Here is a 27,746-nt window from a genome sequence, read left to right on the forward strand (position 1 = left end):
AGAGTTACACATGGAGTAAACAATTAACAATAACACAGTAGAAAAAAAGAAAAAAAAATGTAGCCTACATGGATTTTGAATACAGGTGTGTGAACTGGCAAAACATTTCAATTTGTGAATGAATGTGCATTTTCTTCAGCAATCACTACCATTTTCAACCAGTTCCATAAAAATGTTAGGCTAATAGTATGCTATAAACTGTGATATACATTATAAACATTCCAAGGAATAAAAGAAACAGTCAGTCAATCAATACACATTTGCAAAGTTTATTGTTTTGCAATAACAAACAGTATTGTCATTATTGATCGGTGACAATGCATCCACATATCATCCATTGATTGTATCTTCTACATGTTAGGTTTCTCTTTTTTTTTTTAAACTACCAATGGGAATTAATTGCAGGCTTCTTCTCTGTTCGTACAAAAATAAATCTTTCCATCTCGTCACGAGTGATCCATTAAATCCCATCCATGCAGATTGAAGCTGTCCAAGCCAGCCAAAGTAAACACCCTCCCCCCAGCCTTCCATACAGGCTATAGCTGAGTGTAGGATGTTTACAGTAACTACACTCAGAATGGAGAAACTAGGATACATCCATTTCCACAGCAGTAGAACTGGAAGTAAAGCGCACTCACTTGAGTCAGACACACTCGTGTCTGGGAAACACCAGATGTACAAACAATAACATTCAGTTATTTAAATGCAGATGCAAACCTGAGGTTGGTGGCATCTTAATAGGGTAGGACAGGCTTGTGGTAATGGCTGGAACAGAATGGTATCAAATACATCAAACGTATGCCATTCCATTCATGCAGTTCTGGCCATTATTATGAGCCATCCTCCCCTCAGCAGCCTCCTGTGGTCCCGATCCACTTTTACTTGCAACCGCTTCCCTCATCCACTTCGCCATACATACGTCACTGGAGGGTTTACTCCAAGTGATGGGAGGAAGAGAAGGTGCTAATTTTGACTGGAATGCAGCCCTAGATCTACAAACAACAACACTGGTCTAGGAGTCTGCGGAAGAATGGAGCAGCAAACACCCTACTGAAAGCTAGAACATGTACATTACAGCTTCCAGTCGGGGATGTTTACAGTACCAGGCAACCAATCTTGACAACATACTGAACAGATCTGTAAAGATGATACTACTGTATGCAGTCTGTCACTGACAATAGCAGCTAAGGAAATTGGAATTGAACTTTGACCTTGGTCGCCCCCTACAGGGCTGTGAGAAAACATGAACAAGTCAAATAAGACAATAGTGTCAAGTTTATCTATCCATATATTACAACATTCAGTGTTGTTGTTATTTCATTGACTTTGTCTCCCTCATACAGTGTAATTTTAGAAACAGCAGAGATGGCGTTGGATTGACGTTGGATTTCAACGATCTGCCAGAATGGTGTAACTAACTCAGAACCTGGGTTGTGTGAAAAACATTCCATTTCAAATCTTTATCTGCATTATTAAAAATTTTTCCAGAGCCCTGCTACATCATAAGTCTAAAAACAAGCTAGTTAGGAACATTAGGTAACAAAAAAAGATAGTTATAGCATTTGATCAATTCAATCGGCATTAGAACAAGCTTCCGAGAAAATAGAGAAGCTAGCTTGCTTGACTTTAATATATGCGGTTTTTAAAAGAACGAAACGAACTTGTACTGCTTGCTACCGCTAGTGCTGCTAACCTCTGCAGAGTGCAATCAAGCACAAAGCTAGCAAGCTAACACGGGCAGAAGTAAACTGGAGAAAGGCCGACAAGTAGCTTCACAATATTAAACGTAAACATGGAGTACTGGGTAGCGAACTACGGTTCTCTATTTGGCTTTAGTCGCCCGTCATTTAGCTAACTGACTTGCAAGCAAAAAAAAAATCAGTCAAAAAGTAATCTAGCAGATTAGCATATCCAACTAGCCAGCTGTGCTATCCTTCCGAGTAAAGTCAAACATGCTAACCAGCTGAGCTATCCTTCCGAGTAAAGTCAAACTCCTTCAGGCTTACTAGCGAGGCTATGCTCCGCTCAGACTGTCCTCCCCGTGACCACGCATAGAATAAACCAAGTACCGCGAAAACGAAACGAAACGACACTGAAGCCACACCATACGAGAATATCTCGCCGTTTTAAAGCACAACAGTTAAGTTTTACCTCCGCCATTCTGTTTCCTTCTGTGTGGCGCTTGTCTTTAGCATGACCTTTAGTTACCCGACACTAATATTGACGTAATTGTCATGGAAACAGAACTCCGCCTGCTACGTGGATTCGCGTACGTTCGAAAATGACCACTGAGCTATAATAAGAAGTCAACGACAGTGGACAAAGAAAGAATAAAGCCACCTCTTTACCAAGATTACCCCTTTCATAAATAACATCGCAATAGGTCAATTGTCAAAGTAGTACGCACAGTACATTCACACGATGATACTACAACGGACCTCAATCAATATTTTACAGTAGCTGACTGAGGATGGTTTATATCAAATTACTGTACAAATGTTTCGATTCAATATCAAACACAGAAATGGCATAGGTGGAATATTTAAATAATGGTAGTAAAATGTAAAATGCAATACACACTGTAAATGTATTATCTTCAACCATAACCCCAAAACTTCTACGACAGTATGACAGTAGCCCATATAGCCTGGTCTGGGAGATTTGTGGCATACATCCCCCTCAGTATTTATCCATATTTTTATTGTCAATTGTTGTCCTTACAGCAAAAAGCCATACATTTTTAGACTTATTTCTTAGAACAAAACAAAATTGTTTAACAGCAACCAAAATGTAATAATTATCATGCTTAATGCACTGAAAAGCCCAAAAGCTACTTAAAAACATTATTAAAGGTTCACTTGGATATCTTGAGAAAACAATGATCCAACTTGTTATTCGTGCAGCTTTTATAACCTTGAAGAAAGAAGAACATGAACAGATCACAGGAATCTGATAATCAAACCTCGTGAGTAGAATATAAGGATCATATCTAGCTCACTCCAACATTGAGACCCACGTTAGACCCATAAGCACATTATCATTGCAAGCCATATGATTCTGATATCAAGTATATACATATCAACTGTTTAATGAACCAATAACAGATAAATAACCCTGGTAAGAATAGTTGTTGCCCCGGGCAAATCGGCATTTCATACTTTGATCTATGGAGCATAAGCTTGGAGTCAGTCTAATCCCAATGACTTGGATCTCACTGAAGCATGCTGCTGCTGTTGTTACGTCAGTAAATGATGGTTTGTTGTCCGTAAATGTCTGTTATCAGGCTGTCAGTCCTGAAACGTTGCATCCATTGATGAGAGGGTGAGAAGGTTTCAAACTGGCAGCTCCACGGCCCCTTCCTCCTCTCCATCCCCGCGGTTGGCACGGATCTCAACTAGGGTGCGGGCTAAGTGGCTCCAGTCCTCAGGGTGTGGCACTGCCAGCTACAGGAGACAAACACGGTCAGTCACATATCAAATCAAATCAAATCCAATGTTATTGGTCACATACACACGGTTAGCAGATGTTATTGCGAGCGTAGCGAAATGCTTGTGCTTCTAGATCCGGCAGTGCAGTAATATCTAACAGGTAATATCCAACAAATTCCACAACTAAACCTAATACACACAATCTAGTAAAGGAATGGGACAAGAATATATAAGTATAAAATATATGGATGAGCATATATATGAAGAAAAAAAAACTGAAAAACAATTGAATAGAAACTATTTTTTTTTCATTTTTGTTGTTTTTCACCTTATATATTCACTTTGTATGTTGTCTACCTCACTTGCTTTGGCAATGTTAACACATGTTTCCCATGCCAATAAAGCCCTTGAATTGAATTGAATTGAAACAACAGTAACAACTAATGTATCACATTGCAGCAAAGAAGTGAATAAGAATCCAAGGCACAACAACAAGGCCACGAGATCCATCTTGTTTCAGCTACAGCACCCATTCTCTCATCGTTCCAACCCTTTAAATGATGGACTTCATTATTTCACCTCTCCCACATCGTAGATCCAGACACGTCCCTCCGAGTCACCCACGGCAACCTCTCTGCCTCCCGACGCCCATCTCACACGGTTCAGAGCACACGCCCCCTCGATCGTCACACTCGCTGTGGGCACCTTTAAAAAGAAAAGCGTCATATTATCTTACAACCACATACCAACAACAGATAGCTATGTAGAAATATGATCATATCCTTCTGCATCATACACATCCAGTCCAGGATAAAAGAAAGCTGTACAGTGGTAAACAATTAACTAATAAAAACCGTCATGGAGAAGAACGAGCTGGAGGAGACTGCCCAGAACAGAGTGTGATGGAGAGGAACGAGCTGGAGGAGACTGCCCAGAACAGAGTGTGATGGAGAGGAACGAGCTGGAGGAGACTGCCCAGAACAGAGTGTGATGGAGAGGAACGAGCTGGAGGAGACTGCCCAGAACAGAGTGTGATGGAGAGGAACGAGCTGGAGGAGACTGCCCAGAACAGAGTGTGATGGAGAGGAACGAGCTGGAGGAGACTGCCCAGAACAGAGTGTGATGGAGAGGAACGAGCTGGAGGAGACTGCCCAGAACAGAGTGTGATGGAGAGGAACGAGCTGGAGGAGACTGCCCAGAACAGAGTGTGATGGAGAGGAACGAGCTGGAGGAGACTGCCCAGAACAGAGTGTGATGGAGAGGAACGAGCTGGAGGAGACTGCCCAGAACAGAGTGTGATGGAGAGGAACGAGCTGGAGGAGACTGCCCAGAACAGAGTGTGATGGAGAAGAACGAGCTGGAGGAGACTGCCCAGAACAGAGTGTGATGGAGAGGAACGAGCTGGAGGAGACTGCCCAGAACAGAGTGTGATGGAGAGGAACGAGCTGGAGGAGACTGCCCAGAACAGAGTGTGATGGAGAGGAACGAGCTGGAGGAGACTGCCCAGAACAGAGTGTGATGGAGAGGAACGAGCTGGAGGAGACTGCCCAGAACAGAGTGTGATGGAGAGGAACGAGCTGGAGGAGACCGCCCAGAACAAAGTGTGATGGACAGGAGTTGTCGATGACCTATGCTCCCAATGGAACGATGAGCCATATGTAAGTAAAGTAACCAATGAGATTGTGTGACTCACCTCAGTGTCATTGTTGAGGTTCCACAGGTCCAAACGACCCATCCCATCCACGGAGGCAAAGAGAGCCGGATGCACAGGGGACCAACTGACATCATAGACATAGTCTGCATTATCCTCAAAGGAGTACAATGGCTTGTTGTGCTGGAGAGAGAGACAGACACAGAAAGAACAACAAATTCAAATTCTATTCTACGAGAATTCTATTCCATTCTAATTCTACAGAGACAGACACAGAAAGAACCACAAATTCAAATTCTATTCTACGAGAATTCTATTCCATTCTAATTCTACAGAGACAGACACAGAAAGAACCACAAATTCAAATTCTATTCTACGAGAATTCTATTCCATTCTAATTCTACAGAGACAGTGCAAGAATGTTGCTACTGCTGAGGGTTCTTTGTGGCCTTAGGTGGCAGTTATAGCTGTCTTGTAATTGTTAGTTTAAAATGTAGATCAGGGTACAGGGGTAACACCCTGAGTAGGGTAATGTGACTTGTCTTACCTTGATGGACCACAGTTTTACAGTCCAGTCAAAGGAGGACGTGATGAAGAGGTGTGAGAAGTCCACAGTGCCCACAGCGTTATGGCAGCTGATCCCAGTCACTGGGCCCTGGTGCCCCTCAAACATCTCAGCTATACCTGCTTTACTGCACACAACAACATAACAAGGCATTCACATAAGTACATTCAATGAGCCTTAAGATAAAGCTATCATTCCAGATACCGTAGGTTGGTTGGTCGAAGGACACACACATATCGCATACATCTTGCGCTGTTTTCATTGGAAACATAAATAACATCAACTTCATGAGGTTGCATTCATTTGTAACAATAAAAAACATTGTAAAATAGAGATAATGTGAGAGACTGACATTACACACATCCCCCAGTGTCATGTGCTGTTTCTATGGAAACGTGAAGACACATTCATGTTCTAAATAAGTGTCCCTGTTGAGCCTGAGCTCACTAACCTGCCGTGGCGGGACGCAGAGTACACCATCCCTTCCTCGCTTCCCACCACGTAGTTGTTAACATCTCCGGCAGGGAAGGCCATTCCTGTTACTGCTACGGGCTTGGACTTATTGTAGACCAGCTCCATACTCTCCTGTTAAATGCAGGCTCATATAGTTTACCTCAATAAACATGGAACAAAGACAAATACTAGTCATTTTCTTTATGGATAAAATGTTTTATATATAATGAAATAATTTATTTAGATACATTTTCTGAGGAGAATTAATAGGAGTTTATTGCAGATACATACGTCTCAAATGGCACCCTATTCCCTTTATAGTGCACTACTACCCAATGGACCCTGGTCAGAAGTAGTGCACTATTACCCAATGGACCCTGGTCAGAAGTAGTGCACTACTACCCAATGGACCCTGGTCAGAAGTAGTGCACTACTACCCAATGGACCCTGGTCAGAAGTAGTGCACTACTACCCAATGGACCCTGGTCAGAAGTAGTGCACTATTACCCAATGGACCCTGGTCAAAAGTAGTGCACTATTACCCAATGGACCCTGGTCAAAAGTAGTGCCCTATTACCCAATGGACCCTGGTCAAAAGAAGTGCACTATAAAGGGAATAGGGGGCCATTTAGGAAGCAGCCTTATGCCCCTCTGCTCACCTGAGGCTGAGAGAGCATGTCTAGACTCCAGGAGCACATCTTCCCATCAGTAGACACTGTTATCAGGTTGTTGGCGTTCTGGGTACCCACCACGTTCACACAGTACACTGGGTGCTAGAGGAAAGAACAGTAGGTTGGCTCTTAGATGTGTTACCACGAATCTAATGTTGTTCCCCAGACACTTCTTCCCAACTCTTCTTATAAGCAATTGGCCTGGGGGCGAGGTTAACACAAATCTGTTTGAAATCTTTTTGAATTTGTTAAAAAAAAGAAAGAAAAGCCAAACAAACTAGCTTGAATCAGAGATCAGGGGCTGTATATACGAAGCAACTGAGAGTAGGAGTTCTCAGATGACAACGAATAAGATTCCATGGACACGGGATACCTGATCCTAGATCAGCACTCCTACTCTAAAAAGTTTGATACGGCCTCAGAGGTCACAATGATATAAACACGCTACAGTAGAGTGAGTATGAGAGGCAGAGGGAGGTGTCTGGTAACTTACAGTGTGTGGAGGGAGGTGTCTGTTAGTTTACAGTGTGTAGAGGGAGGTGTCTGTTAACTTACAGTGTGTGGAGGGAGGTGTCTGTTAACTTACAGTGTGTGGAGGGAGGTGTCTGGTAACTTACAGTGTGTGGAGGGAGGTGTCTGGTAGTTTACAGTGTGTAGAGGGAGGTGTCTGGTAACTTACAGTGTGTGGAGGGAGGTGTCTGTTAACTTACAGTGTGTGGAGGGAGGTGTCTGGTAGTTTACAGTGTGTAGAGGGAGGTGTCTGGTATCATTACAGTGTGTGGAGGGAGGTGTCTGTTAACTTACAGTGTGTGGAGGGAGGTGTCTGTTGTCTGTTAAGGTGTCTGTAACAGTTTACAGTGTGTGGAGGGAGGTGTCTTTTAACTTACAGTGTGTGGAGGGAGGTGTCTGTTAAGTTTACAGTGTGGAGGGAGTGTCTGGTGTCTGTTAGGTGTCTGTTAGTTTACAGTGTGTCATGTTAACTTACAGTGTGTGGAGGGAGGTGTCTGTTAACTTACAGTGTGTGGAGGAGGTGTCTGTTAACTTACAGTGTGTGGAGGAGGTGTCTGTTAACATTACAGTGTGTGGAGGGAGGTGGTGTCTGTGTGGAGGGAGGTGTCTGTTAGCTTACCCTGTGTAGAGGTGTCAGTTTACAGTGTGTGGAGGGAGGTGTCTGTTAGTTTAGTTTAGTGTGTAAGATGGAGGTGTCTGTTAGCTTACAGTGTGTGGAGGGAGGTGTCTGTTAGCTTACAGTGTGTGGAGGGAGGTGTCTGTTAGCTTACAGTGTGTGGAGGGAGGTGTCTGTTAGCTTACAGTGTGTGGAGGGAGGTGTCTGTTAGCTTACAGTGTGTGGAGGGAGGTGTCTGTTAGCTTACAGTGTGTGGAGGGAGGTGTCTGTTAGTTTACAGTGTGTAGAGGGAGGTGTCTGTTAGCTTACAGTGTGTGGAGGGAGGTGTCTGTTAGTTTACAGTGTGTGGAGGGAGGTGTCACTTACAGTGTGTGGAGGGAGGTGTCTGTTAGTTTAGAAGAGGGATGTGCCCCTGTTGCTCACAGTGTGTGGAGGGAGGTGTCATGTACAGTGTGTGGAGAGGAGGTGTCTGGTAACTGTTAGTTTACAGTGTGTGGAGGGAGGTGTCTGTTAGTTTACAGTGTGTAGGTGTCTGGTAACTTACAGTGTGTAGGGGAGGTGTCTGTTAGTTTACAGTGTGGAGAGGAGGTGTCTGTTAACTTACAGTGTGTGGGGAGGTGTCTGTTAGTTTACAGTGTGGGTGTCTGTTAGTTTACAGGAGGGATGTGTCTGTTAACTTACAGTGTGTGGAGGGAGGTGTCTGTTAGTTTACAGTGTGTAGAGGGAGGTGTCTGTTAGTTTACAGTGTGTGGAGGGAGGTGTCTGTTACTTACAGTGTGTGGAGGGAGGTGTCTGTTAGTTTACAGTGTGTGGAGGGAGGTGTCTGTTAACTTACAGTGTGTGGAGGGAGGTGTCTGTTAGTTTACAGTGTGTGGAGGGAGGTGTCTGGTAACTTACAGTGTGTGGAGGGAGGTGTCTGTTAGTTTACAGTGTGTGGAGGGAGGTGTCTGGTTTACAGTGTGTGGAGGGAGGTGTCTGTTAACTTACAGTGTGTGGAGGGAGGTGTCTGTTAGTTTACAGTGTGTGGAGGGAGGTGTCTGTTAACTTACAGTGTGTGGAGGGAGGTGTCTGTTAACTTACAGTGTGTGGAGGGAGGTGTCTGTTAACTTACAGTGTGTGGAGGGAGGTGTCTGTTAGTTTACAGTGTGTGGAGGGAGGTGTCTGTTAGTTTACAGTGTGTGGAGGGAGGTGTCTGGTAACTTACAGTGTGTAGAGGGAGGTGTCTGTTAACTTACAGTGTGTGGAGGGAGGTGTCTGTTAACTTACAGTGTGTAGAGGGAGGTGTCTGTTAACTTACAGTGTGTAGAGGGAGGTGTCTGTTAACTTACAGTGTGTGGAGGGAGGTGTCTGTTAACTTACAGTGTGTGGAGGGAGGTGTCTGTTAACTTACAGTGTGTAGAGGGAGGTGTCTGTTAACTTACAGTGTGTGGAGGGAGGTGTCTGTTAACTTACAGTGTGTAGAGGGAGGTGTCTGTTAACTTACAGTGTGTGCCGCAGCAGACAGGGGGGTCCTCTGGACGGGGGTCCTCCTGTGACTACGGTTATCCCACAACACAATCTGTCCTGAGTACGTTCCCCCCACCACCAGGTTAGGATGGAACTGAGCAAAGCCCACAGACATCACTGACGACTGAGACAAAGAGAGAGAGAGAGAGAGAGAGAGAGAGAGAGAGAGAGAGAGAGAGAGAGAGAGAGAGAGAGAGAGAGAGAGAGAGAGAGAGAGAGAGAGAGAGAGAGAGAGAGGATAGAGAGAGAGAGAGAGAGAGAGAGAGAGAGAGAGAGAGAGAGAGAGAGAGAGAGAGAGAGAGAGAGAGAGAGAGAAAGACAGAGAGAGAAAGTAAGAAAGAAACAGAGAGAGAAAGTGAGAGAGACAGAGAGAGAAAGTGAGAAAGAGGGAGAGAAAGACAGAGAGAGAAAGAGACAGAGAGAGAAAGTGAGAGAGACAGATAACCAGAGGAGGCAGAGACAGAAATAGCGAGAGATAGAGAGAGAGTAAAATGAGATGGCCAATATACAGCAAAACTACCTAGAACAATATAATAATGATTTGAATCAAGTTAAACTATGTTAGTTTTTATATTACCTTTATTTAACTATGCACGTCAGTTAAAAACAAATTCTTATTTACAATGAGGGCCTATGAACAGTGGTGGCAGAACGATACCTTGTCAGCTCAGGGATTCAATCTAGCAACCTTTCGGTTACTGGTCCAACACTCTAACCACTAGGTTACTGGGACTTAAAGACACAGTCAGACTGCTGTTAATACTGGGACTTAAAGACACAGTCAGACTGCTGTTAATACTGGGACTTAAAGACACAGTCAGACTGCTGTTAATACTGGGACTTAAAGACACAGTCAGACTGCTGTTAATACTGGGACTAATACTGGGACTTAAAGACACAGTCAGACTGCTGTTAATACTGGGACTTAAAGACACAGTCAGACTGCTGTTAATACTGGGACTTAAAGACACAGTCAGACTGCTGTTAATACTGGGACTTAAAGACACAGTCAGACTGCTGTTAATACTGGGACTTAAAGACACAGTCAGACTGCTGTTAATACTGGGACTTAAAGACACAGTCAGACTGCTGTTAATACTGGGACTTAAAGACACAGTCAGACTGCTACTAATACTGGGACTTAAAGACACAGTCAGACTGCTACTAATACTGGGACTTAAAGACACAGTCAGACTGCTACTAATACTGGGACTTAAAGACACAGTCAGACTGCTGTTAATACTGGGACTTAAAGACACAGTCAGACTGCTACTAATACTGGGACTTAAAGACACAGTCAGACTGCTGTTAATACTGGGACTTAAAGACACAGTCAGACTGCAACTAATACTGGGACTTAAAGACACAGTCAGACTGCTGTTAATACTGGGACTTAAAGACACAGTCAGACTGCTACTAATACTGGGACTTAAAGACACAGTCAGACTGCTACTAATACTGGGACTTAAAGACACAGTCAGACTGCTGTTAATACTGGGACTTAAAGACACAGTCAGACTGCTACTAATACTGGGACTTAAAGACACAGTCAGACTGCTACTAATACTGGGACTTAAAGACACAGTCAGACTGCTGTTAATACTGGGACTTAAAGACACAGTCAGACTGCTGTTAATACTGGGACTTAAAGACACAGTCAGACTGCTGTTAATACTGGGACTTAAAGACACAGTCAGACTGCTGTTAATACTGGGACTTAAAGACACAGTCAGACTGCTGTTAATACTGGGACTTAAAGACACAGTCAGACTGCTACTAATACTGGGACTTAAAGACACAGTCAGACTGCTGTTAATACTGGGACTTAAAGACACAGTCAGACTGCTGTTAATACTGGGACTTAAAGACACAGTCAGACTGCTGTTAATACTGGGACTTAAAGACACAGTCAGACTGCTGTTAATACTGGGACTTAAAGACACAGTCAGACTGCTGTTAATACTGGGACTTAAAGACACAGTCAGACTGCTACTAATACTGGGACTTAAAGACACAGTCAGACTGCTGTTAATACTGGGACTTAAAGACACAGTCAGACTGCTACTAATACTGGGACTTAAAGACACAGTCAGACTGCTACTAATACTGGGACTTAAAGACACAGTCAGACTGCTGTTAATACTGGGACTTAAAGACACAGTCAGACTGCTACTAATACTGGGACTTAAAGACACAGTCAGACTGCTACTAATACTGGGACTTAAAGACACAGTCAGACTGCTACTAATACTGGGACTTAAAGACACAGTCAGACTGCTACTAATACTGGGACTTAAAGACACAGTCAGACTGCTACTAATACTGGGACTTAAAGACACAGTCAGACTGCTGTTAATACTGGGACTTAAAGACACAGTCAGACTGCTACTAATACTGGGACTTAAAGACACAGTCAGACTGCTACTAATACTGGGACTTAAAGACACAGTCAGACTGCTACTAATACTGGGACTTAAAGACACAGTCAGACTGCTACTAATACTGGGACTTAAAGACACAGTCAGACTGCTGTTAATACTGGGACTTAAAGACACAGTCAGACTGCTACTAATACTGGGACTTAAAGACACAGTCAGACTGCTACTAATACTGGGACTTAAAGACACAGTCAGACTGCTACTATACTGGGACTTAAAGACACAGTCAGACTGCTACTAATACTGGGACTTAAAGACACAGTCAGACTGCTACTAATACTGGGACTTACACAGTCAGACTACTTAAAGACACAGTCATACTGGGACTTAAAGTCAGACTGCTGTTAATACTGGGACTTAAAGACACAGTCAGACTGCTACTAATACTGGGACTTAAAGACACAGTCAGACTGCTACTAATACTGGGACTTAAAGACACAGTCAGACTGCTACTAATACTGGGACTTAAAGACACAGTCAGACTGCTACTAATACTGGGACTTAAAGACACAGTCAGACTGCTACTAATACTGGGACTTAAAGACACAGTCAGACTGCTGTTAATACTGGGACTTAAAGACACAGTCAGACTGCTACTACAACGCTCTAACCACTAGGCTGCCTGCCATTACATCGTGTGATATTTAACAATATATTCCCTTCCATTATGTTTTTAACTTGTGGTTCTGAATGTTAGCAAGTAAAATGACTTCAACGTTGTATAATGAAATGTCATCCATCCTCTCTCAAGCATCAGTCATACGTCACATCAGATCAACAAACAGCTGCTGACCTGGCAGTGAAATGTATACTCTGGAGTGGTCTTCTTGAACTTCATGTTCCACACCAGCGCTATCCCATCAGGCTCGTGTGGAGCATCCTCGTTGCTGTTGTAAGAGGCCACCATCAGTTCAGGGTACTGCAAAGACACAATATAGTATAGAACAGGACTGGATTGTTACTTCAACCAAGTCTTCTTCTTCTGTCTTGATCATAGAAATGTAATGAACAGAACGGGCTTGGAACCTCTGACCATGAGTGTAAACTCAAGGGTGAACTCAAAGTGGCATTCATTCTGGTTCTGTGGTCTTGACATAGAAATGGAATGAACAGAACGGGCTTGGAACCTCTGACCATGAGTGTAAACTCAGGGGTGAACTCAAAGTGGCATTCATTCTGGTTCTGTGGTCTTGACATAGACAAATAAAGGAAATGAAGGAAGTAGATGCATCAGATATGTTCTAAACTGGGAGAAAGTTCCATTGTACCTGTGGGGACCAGTCTAAGCAGGTGACTACTCGGTGTTTGGACCAGTGATCGTCATGGAACACACGGTTGAAAGACAGATTGGATCCACCTTGCATGTCCCTGATAAGACAGAAAGGGAAATGGGAAAGATGTTCGCTCCAGTTCTACTCCGGTTCTACTCCGGTTCTACTCTGATTCTACTCCGGCGCTACTCCGGTTCTACTCCGGTTCTACTCTGATTCTACTCCGGCGCTACTCCGGTTCTACTCCGGTTCTACTCTGATTCTACTCCGGCGCTACTCCGGTTCTACTCCAGTGCTACTCCAGTTCTAATCCAGTTCTATTACAGTGCTACTCCAGTTATACTCCAGTTCTATTACAATTCTATTACAGTGCTACTCCAGTGCTACTTCAGTTCTAATCCAGTGTCACTCCAGTGCTACTTCAATTCTAATTAAATTCTAATCCAATTCTATTACAGTTCTACTCCAGTGCTACTTCAGTTCTAATCCAGTTCTAATCCAGTTCTATTACAGTGCTACTCCAGTTATACTCCAGTTCTATTACAGTTCTATTACAGTGCTACTCCAGTGCTACTCTAGTTCTAATCCAGTTCTATTACAGTACTACTGCAGTTATACTCCAGTTCCTAATCCAGTTATACTCCAGTTCTATTACAGTTCTATTACAGTGCTAATTCAGTTCTAATCCAGTGTCACTCCAGTGCTACTTCAGTTCTAATCAAGTTCTAATCCAGTTCTATTACAGTTCTACTCCAGTGCTACTTCAGTTCTAATCCAGTTCTAATCCAGTTCTATTACAGTGCTACTCCAGTTATACTCCAGTTCTATTACAGTTCTATTACAGTGCTACTCCAGTGCCACTCCAGTGCTACTCCAGTTATATTACAGTGCTACTCCAGTGCCACTCCAGTGCTACTCCAGTTATACTCCAGTTCTATTACAGTGCTACTCCAGTGCCACTCCAGTGCTACTTCAGTTATACTCCAGTTCTATTACAGTGCTACTCCAGTGCCACTCCAGTGCTACTCCAGTTATACTCCAGTGCTACTTCAGTGCTACTCCAGTTATACTCCAGTTATATTACAGTGCTACTCCAGTTATACTCCGGTTATATTACAGTTCTACTCCAGTGCCACTCCAGTTATACTCCAGTTCTATTACAGTCCTATTACAGTGCTACTCCAGTGCTACTTCAGTTCTAATCCAGTGTCACTCCAGTGCTACTCCAGTGCCACTCCAGTGCTACTCCAGTTATACTCCAGTGCTATTCCAGTTATACTCCAGTTCTATTACAGTACTACTCCAGTTATACTCCAGTTATATTACAGTTCTACTTCAGTGCCACTCCAGTTATACTCCAGTTATATTACAGTTCTACTCCAGTGCCACTCCAGTTATACTCCAGTTCCATTACAGTTCTACTCTAGTGCTACTCCAGTGCCACTCCAGTGCCACTCCAGTGCCACTCCAGTGCCACTCCAGTTATACTCCAGTTCCATTACAGTTCTACTCCAGTGCTACACCAGTGCCACTCCAGTGCCACTCCAGTGCTACTCCAGTGCCACTCCAGTGCTACTCCAGTGCTACTCCAGTGTAATGTGTACTTATTCCTCCCATAACATCCATCCACAGGGAACATGGTGTGCATCCTAAATGGCCCCATTCCTTGGATATCCTGCAATAACTGGGACTTTTCAGTTTTAATTGTTTTATTAATGGAAATTCAGTACAAAGCTGTGATGAGCTGATGAGCCCTATGGACCTTGGTCAAACGTAGTGCACTACATAGGGATCAGGGTGCCATTTGGGACACGCCCATGCTCAACGTTCTCACCCTTCTTTGTCCTCCAGGTCCCGGCCGCTGTAGTCGAAGAAGATGTCTCCCTCCTCGGCCAGCGCCCGCTCCACCACAGAGACCGACCGCTCAAAGAACACCAGGAAGTCCTCTGAGTGGAGAATCTGTTCCCTCTCCTCCTCCGTCAGCTCTCTGGGATGGGCTGAGAGGGATCACACACATTGTGATACCAGTGTTGAGAATATATGTTAGTTGTATATGTCTAGCTGCCCAACAAGTCACCTCAGAGGTTGCGAGTGCTTGTCCTAACAGCAGTGTGTTAAAGAACATAAAGTCATTATTACCCTCTTTACTGTCCTCCGCCTCTCCTTCCTCCTCCGGCTGGTCAGTCTGAGGGGAAGCTTTAGGCTCACTGCTCTCCTCATCCTCTTCTTCTTCTGGGAAGAAAGACGTCTTTTATGTTCTACACTACAGGTGGCTGCAGAGGGGAGAACGGCTCATAATAACGTCCGGAACGGAGTGAATGGAATGGTGTCAAACACCTGGAAACCATGGAAACCATGTGTTTGATGTATTTGATTCCATTCCACTGATTCCACTCCAGTCATTACCACGAGCCCAGTCCTCCCCAATTAAGATTTCACCAACCTCCTGTGTTACACACATACATACAACATAGGCTTCAACATTCTTTCACTCCGTGGGGAGAGAGCATATTGAAAATATCAACCATACCCATTCATACTAACCAACCTAGAGCTCTACATTAAAAGTATACATTTCAAGAGTCAACTTCAAGAGTCTACTTCAAGAGTCTACTTCAAGAGTCTACTTCAAGAGTCAATTTCAAGAGTTCTTTAAGAGTCAACTCAAGAGTCAACTTCAAGAGTCAACTTAAATTCAAGAGCCAATTCAACATCCAACTCAATATTCATTACCTTCAGATTGATGTGCTGCTGAAGGAGTCTGGGTCTCTTTAGTGTAGGTCACAAGCTCTTTGGGAACGAAGTCAATCTGTACTATTTTTGACGCTCCAAGTCTGTGCATCCTGCGCCTGAAAGATGGAATAAATGGTTTAGAAGACATACAGGGAACACTCTGCTATCAGTCAAGAAAAATATAACCTTTGTGTAAGTCCTATGGGCTCTGGTCAAAAGTAGTGCACTATATAGGGAATAGGGTGCCATTTGGGAGCAGAATCAAGAGATCTGCTATCAGTCAAGAAAAATATAACCTTTGTGTAAGTCCTATGGGCTCTGGTCAAAAGTAGTGCACTATATAGGGAATAGGGTGCCATTTGGGAGCAGAATCAAGAGGAAAGACATACCCCAGCTCAGAGTCTGCCTGCAGCTGGAGAGCAGAGGGGTCCGTGTCCCACTGCAGGGTCCTAAACACAGCAGCAGGGGGCGCCAAAACAACACAAATTAGTCCATACATCAACTCAAGGGACATCACTTTTAGAACATATGAATTCATGCATGACAGTATGTACACAAAACAAACATTAAACAAAACACAGGATGGATCCCAAATGCCACCCTATTTTCTATGTAGTAGTGCACAAATGTTGACCAGGGCTCATAGGGCTCTGGTCAAGAATAGTTGACTGTATGGGGAATAGGGTGGCATTTGGGACAGAAACACATTCACAGTTCCACTGCCTCAATAGAAGTTAAATTCACAGTTCCACTGCTGTCACATAATCAACTGATCTCACATAATCAACTAATCTCACATAATCAACTGATCTCACATAATCAACTGATCTCACATAATCAACTGATCTCACATAATCAACTGATCTCACATAATCAACTGATCTCACATAATCAACTGATCTCACATAATCAACTGATCTCACATAATCAACTGATCTCACATAATCAACTGATCTCACATAATCAACTGATCTCACATAATCAACTGATCTCACATAATCAACTGATCTCACATAATCAACTGATCTCACATAATCAACTGATCTCACTAATCTCACATAATCAACTGATGTCACATAATCAACTGATCTCACATAATCAACTGATGTCACATAATCAACTGATCTCACATAATCAACTGATCTCACATAATCAACTGATCTCACATAATCAACTGATCTCACATAATCAACTGATCTCACATAATCAACTGATCTCACATAATCAACTGATCTCACATAATCAACTGATCTCACATAATCAACTGATCTCACATAATCAACTGATCTCACATAATCAACTGATCTCACATAATCAACTGATCTCACATAATCAACTGATCTCACATAATCAACTGATCTCACATAATCAACTGATCTCACATAATCAACTGATCTCACATAATCATGTCACTGATCTCACATAATCAACTGATGTCACATAATCAACTGATGTCACTGCACGACGACACTGAAGTCTCCCTGAACAGAAACATCTTCTCCATAATCACTAGTACATCGACTCTGGTTCTTACCTATATCTGATGTCCCATTACAAGATGAAAAGAGAAGGGATAAACATCAGATACTCTGTGCCACTGTGCACATATACATTGTCTGAGTCCCAAATGGCACCCTTTTCACTACATAGTGAACTACTTTTGACCAGAAGTCCTATGGGCCCTTGACAAAAGTAGTGCACTATATTATTTGCTGTGAGGAATAGAGTGCCATTTGGGACACAAGCATTTCCACAGTTCTCATGTTCAATGTCACATGTTCATGATGTTAGCTACATTGATAGACTAACATTTAGGAATTGTTAGAACCAAAGAGAGAAGCTTCTAGCATACAAAATACCTTGTTGTTGTTGTATAGAATGCCAATACCAATTCTGTACATCAAATAGATGTGTTCTAGATAGATGTGTTCTGTGTGTTCATATAGAAAATCATGGAACAGTACTAAAATACCTTGTTTGTAACAGTAGTGAACATCTTCCATGACATCAATACTACATCTGATAGCAGTTTGTGTGTGTGTGTGTGTGTGTGTGTGTGTGTGTGTGTGTGTGTGTGTGTGTGTGTGTGTGTGTGTGTGTGTGTGTGTGTGTGTGTGTGTGTGTGTGTGTTTGTGTGTGTGTGTGTGTGTTTGTGTGTGTGTGTGTGTGTGTGTGTGTGTGTGTGTGTGTGTGTGTGTGTGTGTGTGTGTGTGTGTGTGTGTGTGTGTGTGTGTGTGTGTGTATGTGTCGGTGTGTGTGTGTATGTGTCGGTGTGTGTGTGTGTGTGTGTCGGTGTGTGTGTGTGTGTGTGTGTGTGTGTGTGTGTGTCGGTGTGTGTGTGTGTGTGTGTGTGTGTGTGTGGTGTGTGTGTGTGTGTGTCGTGTGTGTGTGTGTATGTGTCGGTGTGTCGGTGTGTGTGTGTGTGTGTCGGTGTGTCGGTGTGGTGTGTGTGTCGGTGTGTGTGTGTGTGTGTGTGTGTGTGTGTGTGTGTGTGTGTGTGTGTGTGTGTGTGTGTGTGTGTGTGTGTGTGTGTGTGTGTCGGTGTGTGTGTGTGTGTGTGTGTGTGTGGGTGTCGGTGTGTGTGTGTGTGTGTGTGTGTCGGTGTGTGTGTGTGTCGGTGTGTCGGTGTGTGTGTGTGTGTGTGTGTGTCGGTGTGTGATAGAGTAAAGAGCATGTTCCATACCTTCCCACTGTCCCCCCATCTACGGACTCCTGGCTGCCAGCATCACTGGTGGTGCTCACTGATTGTGAAGAGGGAGACATAGGGGTTGGGACTAAATAATGAAAATAACAGGTATCCCATGTTAAGAGCTGCAGAGGCTGCACTGGTGGCCAGCAGTCAGAACCCCGCAGCCAAACCAGAAGGGGTCCAAATCAACAGGATGGATTGAAATGGTTCAACGCAAAGGAAGAAGAATTCACAAGAAAAGAGGGAAAGAAATCGTCAAACGTACTTCCTGATGGACACCCAACTGGTTTGTGACATAATAACCACCGACCGCCAAACTAGTGTGAAATCTTTCATATGTTGACGCATCATATCAAACTAACCATCTGAACCGAATACATAGATTCATACCTGCAGTCGTCTCTTCAAATACATCTTCATTTAAACAAAATGGCATCAAAGCCATGAATATATAACCCTACCAACCAAATCACTGGATTTTTATAACTAAGCTTTTGGCAATGACACAAATGGAATGTTAATGTGTTTATACCAGAAAGGAAAAATTAGAGTCAATTAATAATGTAAATGATTTGTTTGAATATATAATATACTGTAAACTGAAGATCATTTCATGACCTGATTATTTTGTACGGAGACCATTACTACAAGATACACTCAATAAACAAAGATGGGCCAGTTTCCCATACACAGATTAAACCTAGTTCAGGTCTGAAAAACATTCTCACTGGAAATGTTTTTTGTTAGGGTAGAATGATCTCAGTCAGGTCAGTAGGATGGTAGGGTAGAATGATCTCAGAAAGGTCAGTAGGATTGCAGGGTAGAATGATCTCAGAACGGTCAGTAGGATGGTAGGGTAGAATGATCTCAGAAAGGTCAGTAGGATGGTAGGGTAGAATGATCTCAGAAAGGTCAGTAGGATTGCAGGGTAGAATGATCTCAGAAAGGTCAGTAGGATGGTAGGGTAGAATGATCTCAGAAGGTCAGTAGGATGGTAGGGTAGAATGATCTCAGTCAGGTCAGTAGGATGGTAGGGTAGGATGATCTCAGAAAGGTCAGTAGGATGGTAGGGTAGAATGATCTCAGAAAGGTCAGTAGGATGGCAGGGTAGAATGATCTCAGAAAGGTCAGTAGGAGGATGGCAGGGCAGAATGATCTCAGAAGGTCAGTAGGATGGCAGGGTAGAATGATCTCAGAAAGGTCAGTATGGATGGTAGGGTAGGAATTATCTCAGAAAGGTCAGTAGGATGGTAGGGTAGAATGATCTCAGAAGGTCAGTAGGATGGTAGGGTAGAATGATCTCAGAAAGGTCAGTAGGATGGTAGGGTAGAATGATCTCAGAAAGGTCAGTAGGATGGTAGGGTAGGATGATCTCAGAAAGGTCAGTAGGATGGTAGGGTAGAATGATCTCAGAAAGGTCAGTAGGATGGTAGGGTAGAATGATCTCAGAAAGGTCAGTAGGATGGTAGGGTAGGATGATCTCAGAAAGGTCAGTAGGATGGTAGGGTAGGATGATCTCAGAAAGGTCAGTAGGATGGTAGGGTAGAATGATCTCAGAAAGGTCAGTAGGATGGTAGGGTAGAATGATCTCAGAAAGGTCAGTAGGATGGTAGGGTAGAATGATCTCAGAAAGGTCAGTACAATGGTAGGGTAGGATGATCTCAGAAAGGTCAGTAGGATGGCAGGGTAGAATGATCTCAGAAAGGTCAGTAGGATGGTAGGGTAGAATGATCTCAGAAAGGTCAGTAGGATGGTAGGGTAGGATGATCTCAGAAAGGTCAGTAGGATGGTAGGGTAGGATGATCTCAGTCAGGTCAGTAGGATGGTAGGGTAGAATGATCTCAGAAAGGTCAGTAGGATGGTAGGATAGGATGGTCTCAGAAATCAACAAGGATATGACTGGTATACCTAATGGTGGTTCTGGTGAGATCCCAATACTCTGCAGCAGCGCCTCCGTCTCTCTTCGTTTGCGGTCCAAGTCAGAATCTTCAGAGACATTCTCTGTTTTCTGCTGCAGACTCTCAGACTGAACAGGTGTTGGGGAGAACTTCAGTATCACTGTCTCTGTCCCAAATAGCACCCTATCCCCTACGTGGTGAACTGGCCAGAAGTAGTGCAATATCTAGGGAATAGGGTTTTATTTGAAGTGCCTTATATAAGGAATATGGTGTTATTTGAAGTGCACCATATAGGGCATAGGGTGCCATTTGAAGTGCACTATATAGGGAATAGGGTGCCATTTGAAGTGCACTATATGGGGAATAGAGTGCCATTTGAAGTGCACTATATAGGGAATAGGGTGCCATTTGAAGTGCACTATATGGGGAATAGAGTGCCATTTGAAGTGCACTATATAGGGCATAGGGTGCCATTTGAAGTGCACTATATAGGGCATAGGGTGCCATTTGAAGTGCACTATATAGGGAATAGGGTGCCATTTGAAGTGCACTATATAGGGAATAGGGTGTCATTTGGATCGGAGCCAGTGTATTTCCACAAAGACTTCAGAAACACTACCAACCCAAATCAGACTTCTTATAACCTGTTGTAGAAATGCTCTATTCATCCTCATTTCAGATGCTGAACTAAACCAAAGAAGTTCACATCACATTCAAATGAATAGAGATGTCTCCTCACCTCTTTCTTTTTCCTCTCCTCCTCCTTTCTCTTCTTCTCCTCTCGTATTTGAGCTAGCCTCTGTTTCTTTCGCTCCAGCTCAGCTTTCAGGTCGCTTTTGTCAGACATCTTCGTCCTACTAGATAGATAAGAAAGCAGCAATCTGCCTGTTGATACATACAGCACAGTTAGCCTGGTTCATTCTGCATGTTGACACAGCACAGTTAGCCTGGTTCATTCTGCATGTTGACACAGCACAGTTAGCCTGGTTCATTCTGCATGTTGACACAGCACAGTTAGCCTGGTTCATTCTGCATGTTGATACAGCACAGTTAGCCTGGTTCATTCTGCATGTTGATACAGCACAGTTAGCCTGGTTCATTCTGCATGTTGATACAGCACAGTTAGCCTGGTTCATTCTGCATGTTGATGTTGCCTGGTTCATTCTGCATGTTGATACAGCACAGTTAGCCTGGTTCATTCTGCATGTTGATACAGCACAGTTAGCCTGGTTCATTCTGCATGTTGATACAGCACAGTTAGCCTGGTTCATTCTGCAGTTATGTTGACACAGCACAGTTAGCCTGGTTCATTCTGCATGTTGACACAGCACATACAGCACAGTTAGCCTGGTTCATTCTGCATGTTGATACATACAGCACAGTTAGCCTGGTTCATTCTGCATGTTGATACAGCACAGTTAGCCTGGTTCATTCTGCATGTTGATACAGCACAGTTAGCCTGGTTCATTCTGCATGTTGATACAGCACAGTTAGCCTGGTTCATTCTGCATGTTGATACAGCACAGTTAGCCTGGTTCATTCTGCATGTTGATACAGCACAGTTAGCCTGGTTCATTCTGCATGTTGATACATACAGCACAGTTAGCCTGGTTCATTCTGCATGTTGATACAGCACAGTTAGCCTGGTTCATTCTGCATGTTGATACAGCACAGTTAGCCTGGTTCATTCTGCATGTTGATACAGCACAGTTAGCCTGGTTCATTCTGCATGTTGATACAGCACAGTTAGCCTGGTTCATTCTGCATGTTGATACAGCACAGTTAGCCTGGTTCATTCTGCATGTTGATACAGCACAGTTAGCCTGGTTCATTCTGCATGTTGATACAGCACAGTTAGCCTGGTTCATTCTGCATGTTGATACATACAACACAGTTAGCCTGGTTCATTCTGCATGTTGATACAGCACAGTTAGCCTGGTTCATTCTGTATGTTGATACATACAGCACAGTTAGCCTGGTTCATTCTGCATGTTGATACATACAGCACAGTTAGCCTGGTTCATTCTGCATGTTGATACAGCACAGTTAGCCTGGTTCATTCTGTATGTTGATACAGCACAGTTAGCCTGGTTCATTCTGTATGTTGATACATACAGCACAGTTAGCCTGGTTCATTCTGCATGTTGATACATACAACACAGTTAGCCTGGTTCATTCTGCTGTTGATATACAGCACAGTTAGCCTGGTTCATTCTGTATGTTGATACAGCCTGGTTATTCAGCACAGTTAGCCTGGTTCATTCTGTTCATTCTGTATGTTGATACATACAGCACAGTTAGCCTGGTTCATTCTGCATGTTGATACATACAGCACAGTTAGCCTGGTTCATTCTGCATGTTACATACAGCACAGTTAGCCTGGTTCATTCTGTATGTTGATACATACAGCACAGTTAGCCTGGTTCATTCTGCATGTTGATACAGCACAGTTAGCCTGGTTCATTCTGTATGTTGATACAGCACAGTTAGCCTGGTTAATTCTGCATGTTGATACATACAGCACAGTTAGCCTGGTTCATTCTGTATGTTGATACATACAGCACAGTTAGCCTGGTTCATTCTGTATGTTGATACATACAGCACAGTTAGCCTGGTTCATTCTGTATGTTGATACAGCACAGTTAGCCTGGTTCATTCTGCATGTTGATTGCACAGTTAGCCTGGTTCATTCATGTTGCACAGTTAGCCTGGTTCATTCTGTATGTTGATACATACAGCACAGTTAGCCTGGTTCATTCTGCATGTGATGTTGATACAGCACAGTTAGCCTGGTTCATTCTGTATGTTGATACATACAACACAGTTAGCCTGGTTCATTCTGTATGTTGATACATACAACACAGTTAGCCTGGTTCATTCTGTATGTTGATACATACAGCACAGTTAGCCTGGTTCAGCACAGTTAGCCTGGTTCATTCTGTATGTTGATACATACAGCACAGTTAGCCTGGTTCATTCTGCATGTTGATACATACAGCACAGTTAGCCTGGTTCATTCTGCATGTTGATACATACAGCACAGTTAGCCTGGTTCATTCTGTTCATTCTATGTTGATACATACAGCACAGTTAGCCTGGTTCATTCTGTATGTTGATACATACGACACAGTTAGCCTGGTTCATTCTGTATGTTGATACATACAGCACAGTTAGCCTGGTTCATTCTGTATGTTGATACAGCACAGTTAGCCTGGTTCATTCTGTATGTTGATACATACAGCACAGTTAGCCTGGTTCATTCTGTATGTTGATACATACAGCACAGTTAGCCTGGTTCATTCTGTATGTTGATACATACAGCACAGTTAGCCTGGTTCATTCTGTATGTTGATACATACAGCACAGTTAGCCTGGTTCATTCTGTATGTTGATACATACAACACAGTTAGCCTGGTTCATTCTGCATGTTGAGCCTGGTTACTGTATGTTGATACAGCACAGTTAGCCTGGTTCATTCTGTATGTTGATACATACAGCACAGTTAGCCTGGTTCATTCTGTATGTTGATACATACACAGTTAGCCTGGTTCATTCTGTATGTTGATACATACAGCACAGTTAGCCTGGTTCATTCTGCATGTTGATACAGCACAGAGCCTGGTTCACATACATACAGCACAGTTAGCCTGGGTTCATTCTGCATGTTGATACATACAGCACAGTTAGCCTGGTTCATTCTGTATGTTGATACATACAGCACAGTTAGCCTGGTTCATTCTGCATGTTGATACATACAGCACAGTTAGCCTGGTTCATTCTGTATGTTGATACATACAGCACAGTTAGCCTGGTTCATTCTGTATGTTGATACATACAGCACAGTTAGCCTGGTTCATTCTGTATGTTGATACATACAACACAGTTAGCCTGGTTCATTCTGTATGTTGATACATACAACACAGTTAGCCTGGTTCATTCTGTATGTTGATACATACAGCACAGTTAGCCTGGTTCATTCTGCATGTTGATACAGCACAGTTAGCCTGGTTCATTCTGTATGTTGATACATACAGCACAGTTAGCCTGGTTCATTCTGCATGTTAATACAGCACAGTTAGCCTGGTTCATTCTGTATGTTGATACATACAACACAGTTAGCCTGGTTCATTCTGCATGTTGATACAGCACAGTTAGCCTGGTTCATTCTGTATGTTGATACATACAACACAGTTAGCCTGGTTCATTCTGCATGTTGATACACACAGTTAGCCTGGTTCATTCTGTATGTTGATACATACAACAGTTCATTCAGTTAGCCTGGTTCATTCTGCATGTTGATACAACACAGTAGCCTAGCCTGGTTCATTCTGTATGTGTTGATACATGAGCCTGGTTCACATACAGCACAGTTAGCCTGGTTCATTCTACATGTTGATACATACAACACAGTTAGCCTGGTTCATTCTGTATGTTGATACATACAGCACAGTTAGCCTGGTTCATTCTGCATGTTTGGATACAACAGTTAGCCTGGTTCATTCTGTATGTTGATACATACAGCACAGTTAGCCTGGTTCATTCTGCATGTTGATACAGACACAGTTAGCCTGGTTCATTCTGTATGCTGATACATACAACACAGTTAGCCTGGTTCATTCTGCATGTTGATACATACAACACAGTTAGCCTGGTTCATTCTGCCTGTTGATACATACGACACAGTTAGCCTGGTTCATTCTGCATGTTGACACTGCACAGTTAGCCTGGTTCATTCTGCATGTTGATACATACAACACAGTAGGACCACTAGAAAATTCACCAATTCTCTCTGAGAACTGCTAGCCTGAGTGCCAGTCTGTTTGTGCTAACATGCCAAATCCTTGTCCTTCCTTGTCATGTATGTTTGGCTTGACAATGAGCAAATGACTTGGCAAGAGCACAGACAGATCTGGGACCAGGCTACAGAAGGAGACAACAGATCTGGGACCAAGCTACAGAAGGAGACAACAGATCTGGGACCAGGCTACAAAAGGAGACAACAGATCTGGGAGCAGTCTATAGGAGACAACAGACCTGGGACCAGGCTACAAAAGGAGACAACAGATCTGGGAGCAGTGTATAGGAGACAACAGACCTGGGACCAGGCTACAAAAGGAGACAACAGATCTGGGACCAGGCTACAGAAGGAGACAACAGACCTGGGACCAGGCTATAGAAGGAGACAACAGACCTGGGACCAGGCTATAGAAGGAGACAACAGATCTGGGACCAGGCTATAGAAGGAGACAACAGATCTGGGACCAGGACAACAGATCTGGGACCAGGCTATAGAAGGAGACAACAGACCTGGGACCAGACAACAGATCTGGGACCATAGAAGGAGACAACAGATCTGGGACCAGGTTATAGAAGGAGACCACAGACCTGGGACCAGGCTATAGAAGGAGACAACAGACCTGGGACCAGGCTACAGAAGGAGACAACAGATCTGGGACTAGGCTACAGAAGGAGACAACAGATCTGGGATCAGGCTATAGAAGGAGACAACAGGCCTGGGACTAGGCTACAGAAGGAGACAACAGATCTGGGATCAGGCTATAGAAGGAGACAACAGATCTGGGACCAGGCTACAGAAGGAGACAACAGATCTGGGACCAGGCTATATCTGGGAAGGAGACAACAGATCTGGGACCAGGCTACCGAAGGAGACAACAGATCTGGGACCAGGCTACCGAAGGAGACAACAGATCTGGGACCAGGCTACAGAAGGAGACAACAGATCTGGGACCAGGCTACAGAAGGAGACAACAGACCTGGGACCAGGCTACAGAAGGAGACAACAGATCTGGGACCAGGCTACAGAAGGAGACAACAGATCTGGGACCAGGCTACAGAAGGAGACAACAGATCTGGGACCAGGCTACAGAAGAAGACAACAGATCTGGGACCAGGCTACAGAAGGAGACAGCAGATCTGGGACCAGGCTACAGAAGGAGACAGCAGATCTGGGACCAGGTTATAGAACTGCATGGAAAACGGAATTATCATAATTTTTTATTGAACCTTTATGTAACAAGTCAGTTAGGAACATATTCTTATTTAATATATATTTTGATTTGTTTAACACTTTTTGTGTTACTACATGTTTCCAGATGTGTTATTTCATAGTGTTGATGTCTTTACAATGGTAAAAAATAAAGAAAAACCCTTGAATGAGTAGATGTGTCCAAACTTTGACTGGTACTGTAGGTTCAGAAAGCTGTCTGGTAGACAAGATTAACAATACCCTTTCTAGCACTAAATATAGGTGTTCTACAAAACCCTTCAATGCTACCATTACAGTTGATTACACATCAATCCATGGGTCATGCACAGCATCATGTCCACCTACGTCTCCCTTTATGTCGTGTTGTGTTGTCTCTCTTGTCGTGATGTGTGTTGTGTCCTATATTCATATTTGATTTATTTGACATTTTTAATCCCTGGCCTCGTCACCGAAAGAGGCATTTTGCCTTTTGGTAGGCCGTCATTGTAAAAAAAAAATTGTTCTTAACTGACTTGCCTGGTTAAATAAAATAAATAAATATAGGTTTAATCTCAGTATCATGTCCACCTATAGGTTTAATCTCTGTATCAGTATCCACCTATAGGTTTAATATCTGTATCAGTATCCACCTATAGGTTTAATCTCTGTATCAGTATCATGTCCACCTATAGGTTTAATCTCTGTATCAGTATCCACCTATAGGTTTAATCTCTGTATCAGTATCATGTCCACCTATAGGTTTAATCTCTGTATCAGTATCCACCTATAGGTTTAATCATCAGTCATGTCCACCTATAGGTTTAATCTCTGTATCAGTATCCACCTATAGGTTTAATCTCTGTATCAGTATATGTCCACCTATAGGTTTAATCTCTGTATCAGTATCCACCTATAGGTTTAATCTCTGTATCAGTATCATGTCCACCTATAGGTTTAATCTCTGTATCAGTATCATGTCCACCTAGGTTTAATCTCTGGTATCCACCTATAGGTTTAATCTCTGTATCAGTATCATGTCCACCTATAGGTTTAATCTCTGTATCAGTATATCCACCTATAGGTTTAATCTCTGTATCAGTATCCACCTATAGGTTTAATCTCTGTATCAGTATCATGTCCACCTATAGGTTTAATCTCTCTGTATCAGTATCATGTCCACCTATAGGTTTAATCTCTGTATCAGTCCACCTATAGGTTTAATCTCTGTACAGTATCCACCTATAGGTTTAATCTCTGTATCAGTATCATGTCCACCTATAGGTTTAATCTCTGTATCAGTATCCACCTATAGGTTTAATCTCTGTATCAGT

General features: G+C 43.2%; 1 protein-coding gene and 1 long non-coding RNA gene across 4 annotated transcripts; both read right to left on the reverse strand.

Annotated features, from left to right (window-relative positions):
- Positions 1-2,636: 2,636 nt before the first annotated feature.
- On the reverse strand, positions 2,637-21,334 carry dync1i1 (dynein, cytoplasmic 1, intermediate chain 1). 3 transcript variants are annotated; one of them, XM_052511420.1, is made up of 16 exons: positions 21,169-21,334; positions 20,440-20,557; positions 18,526-18,583; positions 16,232-16,291; positions 15,843-15,958; positions 15,249-15,341; positions 14,944-15,106; positions 13,107-13,206; positions 12,632-12,757; positions 9,378-9,524; positions 6,757-6,870; positions 6,096-6,229; positions 5,627-5,771; positions 5,122-5,262; positions 4,008-4,133; positions 2,637-3,443 (listed from the first exon to the last, which is right to left on the reverse strand). In XM_052511420.1, exons 1-16 carry the CDS (start codon positions 21,274-21,276, stop codon positions 3,333-3,335), a joined length of 1,860 nt encoding a protein of 619 aa, XP_052367380.1. In that variant the 5' UTR covers positions 21,277-21,334; the 3' UTR covers positions 2,637-3,332. The 3 variants fall into 3 exon arrangements, with proteins under 3 accessions (XP_052367380.1, XP_052367379.1, XP_052367378.1); XM_052511419.1 differs by having other exon boundaries at positions 15,249-15,338; positions 18,526-18,667; XM_052511418.1 differs by having other exon boundaries at positions 18,526-18,667.
- A 4,009-nt stretch (positions 21,335-25,343) lies between these two features.
- LOC127926101 (uncharacterized) lies at positions 25,344-26,314 on the reverse strand. The gene is made up of 3 exons (XR_008123292.1): positions 26,204-26,314; positions 25,621-25,684; positions 25,344-25,370 (listed from the first exon to the last, which is right to left on the reverse strand). It is a non-coding gene; the product is annotated as an uncharacterized LOC127926101 (long non-coding RNA).
- Positions 26,315-27,746: the final 1,432 nt, after the last annotated feature.

This window comes from Oncorhynchus keta, unplaced genomic scaffold (genome assembly GCF_023373465.1).
Source record: "Oncorhynchus keta strain PuntledgeMale-10-30-2019 unplaced genomic scaffold, Oket_V2 Un_contig_6782_pilon_pilon, whole genome shotgun sequence".
Taxonomy (NCBI): domain Eukaryota; kingdom Metazoa; phylum Chordata; class Actinopteri; order Salmoniformes; family Salmonidae; genus Oncorhynchus; species Oncorhynchus keta.

Bases quoted from the DNA above. Each gene is read 5' to 3' on its own strand.
- dync1i1 (XM_052511418.1), bottom strand. From the start codon at position 21,276: ATGTCTGACAAAAGCGACCTGAAAGCTGAGCTGGAGCGAAAGAAACAG. The intron at 16,292-18,525 runs GTATGGAACATG...TGCTGTGTTTAG, and splicing joins GATGGGGGGACAGTGGGAAG to GACCCTGCAGTGGGACACGG. The intron at 5,772-6,095 runs GTTAGTGAGCTC...TGTTGTGTGCAG, and splicing joins TCTGCGTCCCGCCACGGCAG to TAAAGCAGGTATAGCTGAGA.